Source organism: Otolemur garnettii, unplaced genomic scaffold (assembly GCF_000181295.1).
Source record: "Otolemur garnettii isolate 467f Iridium unplaced genomic scaffold, OtoGar3 scaffold00091, whole genome shotgun sequence".
Taxonomy (NCBI): Eukaryota; Metazoa; Chordata; class Mammalia; order Primates; family Galagidae; genus Otolemur; species Otolemur garnettii.
Window position 1 is genome coordinate 4,145,257 of NW_003852486.1, and position 5,571 is coordinate 4,150,827.

At 51.6% G+C, this 5,571-nt stretch overlaps 1 protein-coding gene across 2 annotated transcripts in view; it reads right to left on the reverse strand.

Annotated features, from left to right (window-relative positions):
- The window catches only part of LMNA (lamin A/C), a 23,195-nt gene that overhangs the window by 4,761 nt on the left and 12,863 nt on the right, over nt 1-5,571 (reverse strand). For both annotated transcript variants that reach the window (XM_003795266.3, XM_023516449.1), the window contains exons 2-5: nt 3,465-3,621; nt 1,339-1,464; nt 903-1,073; nt 590-715 (exon numbers count right to left, since the gene is read on the reverse strand). In XM_003795266.3, the coding sequence (XP_003795314.1) occupies nt 590-715; nt 903-1,073; nt 1,339-1,464; nt 3,465-3,621 (580 nt within the window). The remainder of the gene's footprint in view (nt 1-589; nt 716-902; nt 1,074-1,338; nt 1,465-3,464; nt 3,622-5,571) is intronic.

A 5,571-nucleotide genomic window follows, 5' to 3' on the forward strand; every position in this document is an offset into this window, starting at 1 on the left:
GGCTATTTTTTGGTTGCAGCCATCATTGTTGTTTGGCGGGCCTGGGCTGGATTTGAACCCACTAGCTCAGGTGTACGTGGCTGGCACCTTAGCCACTTGAGCCACAGGCGCTAAGCCGAGATGAGGTCTTGCTCCAGCTGTTCTCAAATTCCTGAGCTCAAGTAATCCACTTGCCTTGGCCTCCCAGAATGCTGGGATTACCATGCCACCATGCCCAACCTTAACTGAAATCTTTTGTTCTGAGGCTAGACCCTACTTCCTGCCCACAAACAGCATAGCCAGCTAGAATAACACTGATGCTTTTAACACTCACATCATAGAGTATTATGACAAATCTGTGAGTTAGGGAGAATAAGAAAAACCTATTTTCAAATTGGAAAACAAAAGCTCTGAAAAGCAAAGGTGAGGTAGGAGGGAATACTGGACAGCAGATAGGCCTTCTGATGCCAAGTCCTGGGTCCCTTTTCTCCATGTGTGGTCCTGAAGGACAGACCCCCCCCCCACCTCCACCCACAGGAAGGCCCCCTGAGCTTCTGGCCTACATCCCTGCCCAGATCCTTTGGTCCTAAGGGAAGAGGGAGGGCACCACCTGCTTCTGGAGCTGGCTGAGCTGCGCTGAGAGGCTGTCGATGCGGATGCGGGTCTGCTGCAACTCCTCATGGGCGGCACCTGCCAGGTTGCTGTTCCTTTCAGCAGACTGCCTAGCATTGTCCAGCTGGAGAAGGGGACAGGGTTAGGACTGCAGGGATCCAGAAGGACATAGGGAGGGGCCTGAGGAACACATTGCTGCTACGATCTTAGGTCTTGAGCCACCCTGAGCTCCCTGCCACTATACACCTGGTCCCTCCATGGAATATCCCAGTGTGGGCAGAGGCAGTGAGAGAACAGGGGAGAGCAGGCACCTTGGCGGAATAGGTCTTCTCCAGCTCCTTCTTGTACTGTTCCACCTGGTCCTCATGCTGGGCCCGCAGTTCCTGCAGGGCATCTGCCAGCCGGCTCTCAAACTCTCGCTGCTTCCCATTATCAATCTCCACCAGCCGAGTTTCATGGCGGCGCTTAGTCTCACGCAGCTCCTAGAAGCGTTGAATCAAGGACATGGAAACCAAAATCAGAACTACTTCCTTAGAGGCCAAGGCTCACAGTCAAGCTCCCTGCCCAGCCCTTACCCCATAGGCTGCTGTCGGCCCCACTCCAACCTGGGATCAGGTGCTGACCCCATTCCCTGTCTACTAGGGCAAGGGACGCAGGTGGGTAAGCCCTCCACTCAGCTGACCCCCAACCCAAGACCAGTGTCTTTCACCACCAGCCCCAGCCCCCTGGCATGCACACAGTCCCCACCTCACTGTAGATGTTCTTCTGGAAGTCCAGCTCCTCCTTCAGGGTCTGCAGCCTGTTCTCGGCATCCACCCGCCGCAGCATCTCATCCTGGAGCTGCTTCTTAGCCTCGCCCAGGGCTGCCTCAAGCTGAAAGGAAGCAGGCAGAGGTCGGGATGAGGGTCACAGCACATGTGAGCTGGGAGGAGGCTGAGAGGGGAGCTGTTCCCAGTATGTCCCTTTACATGTATGGAAACAGATCTGGGGGAGGAAGGGCCTTGGATGTTTTCAGAGGTGAGGATATCCGCTTCCTTACGGAAATGACTCCAGGTAGAAGATAATTCTTCCCCAATAGCCACAGAACCTCCCCTCTCTGGCACAATATAGCAGTTGCTATGAAGAAGTTATGTACAAAGTATGGAGGTGTAAGAGAGAAGGAACCAGTGCACCTGGACCGGAGGGTAGGAGTGGGTCTGGGAAGGCCTCCAAGAGGCTGAGATGGAAGGGACAGACTGCTGGAGACTAGAGGGGACACTGTTGTGGGCAGAGACAAGCATGTGCAAAGGCATGGAGGTATGAAGGCACACGTGTATCCAGGGGTCTTCTGGGAGATCAGTGCTGCTAAAGCCTAAAGTATGAGTGGGGAAAAGTGATGCGAGAGGAGGCAGGGCCAGTAGGCAGAGGCTGGCTCATGAAGACATGCCCTTATCTGCCACAAAAAGGACCTCTGAAGAAGTTTGAGGAGGGTGTGGCTGGGACAGTGGCTCATGCCTATAATCCCAGCACTTTGGGAGGCTGAAATGGCAGGATCACTTAAGGCCAAGAGTTCAAGACCAGCCTGGATAAAACAGTGAGACCCTCATCTCTACAAAAAATAAGAAACATTAGCCAGGTGTGGAATATAGATGCCTATAGTCCTAGCTACTCCAAGGCTAAGGCAGGCAGAGGATTGCTTGAGTCCAGGAGTTTGAGGCTGCAGTGACCTATGATTACATTCTAGCCTAGGGCAACAGAGGAAGACCCTGTCTCTAAAATAAAATTTGGGGCAGTGCCTGTGGCTCAGTGAGTAGGGTGCCGGCCCCATATACCGAGGGTGGTGGGTTCAAACCCAGCCCCGGCAAAACTGCAACAACAGCAACAACAAAAATAGCCAGGCATTGTGGTGGGCGCCTGTAGTCCCAACAGTTCCTCTTGGGAGGCTGAAGCAAGAGAATTGCCTAAGCCTAAAAGCTGGAGGTTGCTGTGAGCTGTGACGCCACAGTACTCTATCAAGGGTGACAAAATGACACTCTGTTTTTTAAATAAATAATAATAAATAAAAAGAAAATAAAATTTAAAGGAAGGAAATGAAAGGAAAGAAAAGAATAGGTTGGTCAGTGCAGCTGGTAAGGACTGGGGGAAGGGTGGAGCTGGAAGTAGGAGACCTGGGGAAGAATGGCCCAGCCTTGGTTTGTAGCAACCTACTGACTTCCCCTAGTCCTCCCCGGGTGTATGGGTGTTGCAAGACCTAGGTAGGAGAGCCCAGGAGCGAAGTTTGGCCACTCACTTTAGTCCTGGCCCTGCTCTGAGAAGATGAAGCTATGAAATTGGAAATAAACCAGCTTCTTTGGTTCCATTCCCTGGCTTAGCACGAGAAACTGGAGCAAAGTATTTTGAAAGTAAAGGCCACCACACATACAAAGCACTGTTAACACATGTCCCATATGTGTTTAGATGTTAGCTTTCAATTATGGCCTCATAGATGATGAAAAGAAATGAAAAAAAAAAAAGAAAAGAAAGGGAGGAAGGGAGGGAGAAAGGGAGATAGGGGAAAAGAAAAGAAAGAAAGGACCCTAGTCCTCTTTTCTTCCAGAGGAGTCATAAACTGGAGGCCAACCTGGGAGGATCTAGGACGTAGCTCACTGTGAAGTTAAATGAAAATGGCTCATAGATGATTTCAAATTCACTGTGCTAGATCCCAGGGGTGGCCAAAGAAGGATGAGATATGGTCTGAATGGGTGAAATGATGCTAGGACAGGTGAATGGCTCTGAGATGAGACCAGATCAGGACAGGTCAGACCAGGCCCCTCCCAGGGCAGGATGGGGTGGTGGAGTGAGTGAGCATATGTCAGGCAGGACCACCGCTGGCAGAACCTGGAGGGTTGCCTCACCTTGGCCACCTGACCCCGCAGATCATGCAGCTCACTCTCCAGTGTGCGCTTCTCACTGAGAGCAGTGCTCAGTGCAGCCTCCTTGGAATTGAGCAGAGCTTCCAGGTCCTTGAGCCGGGCCTGGGCGGCCATCAAGTCACCTTCCTTCTTGGTATTACTAAAAATGAGAGAGAACAGTGGTGTTAAGAAAAGGAGTCGGGGCTCGGCGCCTATAGCTCAACCGGCTAAGGCGCCAGCCACGTACACCTAAGGTGGCGGGTTCAAATCCCCAGCCCGGACCCGCCAAACAACAATGACAGCTGCAACCAAAAAATAGCCGGGCGTTGTGGCGGGCGCCTGTGGTCCTAGCTACTTGGGAGGCAGAGGCAAGAGACTCGCTTGAGCCCAGGAGTTGGAGATTGCTGTGAGCTGTAATGCCATGGCACTCTACCCAGGGGGACAGCTTGAGGCTCTGTCTCAAAAAAAAAAAAAAAAAAGAAAGAAAGAAAAGAAAAGGAGTCAGCATCCCTAGAGGGCCAATTCCATTGGGCTGACTCTGCTGTCCCCAGCTACCAGGAGAGGCATCCTTGCTTTAGGTCTGTTTGCATCTTTGTCTCTGGGGCTGGGCTCCCACCTCCCCCAAGGGCCCCCCAAATCCACTTCTTGCTTCTCCACCCTTCCCATGACTCAGGGCTCAGGAACGTGCCTGGGGCAAAGGGCAGAGCTTGATCCCATGACATGAATGCTTTTCCCTCTCCCCCTCCCATTCTTTCCCAGTCAGACAGGGTACCTTTGTATCCTGACGCTTCCCACACAGGGCCTCAATTTCTCCTCCCTAGATTCCACCCACCCTTCCCTTCAACCAAGCTACTCTCCCTCCAGGGAGAAAGACAAGGGACCTCCCAGCCTGGGGCCCACATGTCCCTAAGGCTTCTCAGTTTGAGTCCCAAAGGTGTTGCTCACCCCTTCTCATTCCTTTTACACACATGGGACTGTGGAACTGTGGGGAAGGAAAGTCCCGCTAGAGCACAGGGAGACCTAGTATAAGGATAACCAGACACGGTACTGATCCTTTCCTTTCTCAGGACCCAGTCTGGGTCCCCTGATCTGGGTAGAGCAGAAGGATCCCAACCTCCCTTCCTCTGGCTCCATCAGAACCATGAGAGAACGCTGAGCCCTGCCCATTGGCCACGAGCGGCACCTGGCTTCAGACATGGTTCTCAGGCCTTCAGGTCCCTCTGGGCTCCAGTTTCACTTATTTACTGAGATAGAGTCTTACTCCATTTCCCCAGGCTAGAGTGCTATTATACTGTAGCTCACAGCAACCTCAAATTCCTGGGTTCAAGCCATCGATCAGGGTTTCAATCTTGCTCAGACTGGTCTCAAACTCCTGAGCTCAGGCTATCCACTCGCCTTGGCCTCTCAGAGTGCTAGGATTATAGGCATGCGCCTCTGGGCCCAGCCATGAGCTCCAGTTTTAAGCTTCCCTACTCCTCAAACTGGGTAAAGCTTTGGTTAAAAACAGCCAAAAAGGGCTGCCTCTGCCACCTCTCTCACTTCTCTGGGCCCCTATTTTTGCTAGTCAATTGGAGAAATACAAGGGTCCTATTTTCTTTCTTTCTCTCTTTCTCTTTCTTTATTTTCTTTTTCTTTTCTTTCTTTCTTTCTTTTTTTTTTTTTTTGTTTTTTTGTTTTTGTTTTTTAGACAGATGCTAAGCCAAGGTCTTATTTTTTTAAAAACCTCCAGGGAGGCTCGGCGCCTGTAGCTCAGTGCTAGGTAGGGTACCAGCCATATACACCATAGCTGGCGGGTTCGAATCCAGCCTGGGCCTGCCAAAACAATAATGACAACTACAACCAAAAAATAGCCAGGGTTGGCCCATGTGGTTTAGTGGCTAGGGTGCCGGCCCCATATACCAAGGGTGATGGGTTCAAACCCGGCCCCAGCCAAACTGCAACAAAAAATAGCCAGGCGTTGTGGTAGGCACCCGTAGTCCCAGCTACTCGGGAGGCTGAGGCAAAAGAATTACCTAAGCCCAGGAGTTGGAGGTTGCTGTGAGCTGTGATGCCACGCACTGTACTGAGGGCAATAAAGTAAGACTCTGTCTCTAAAAAAAAAAAAAAAAGC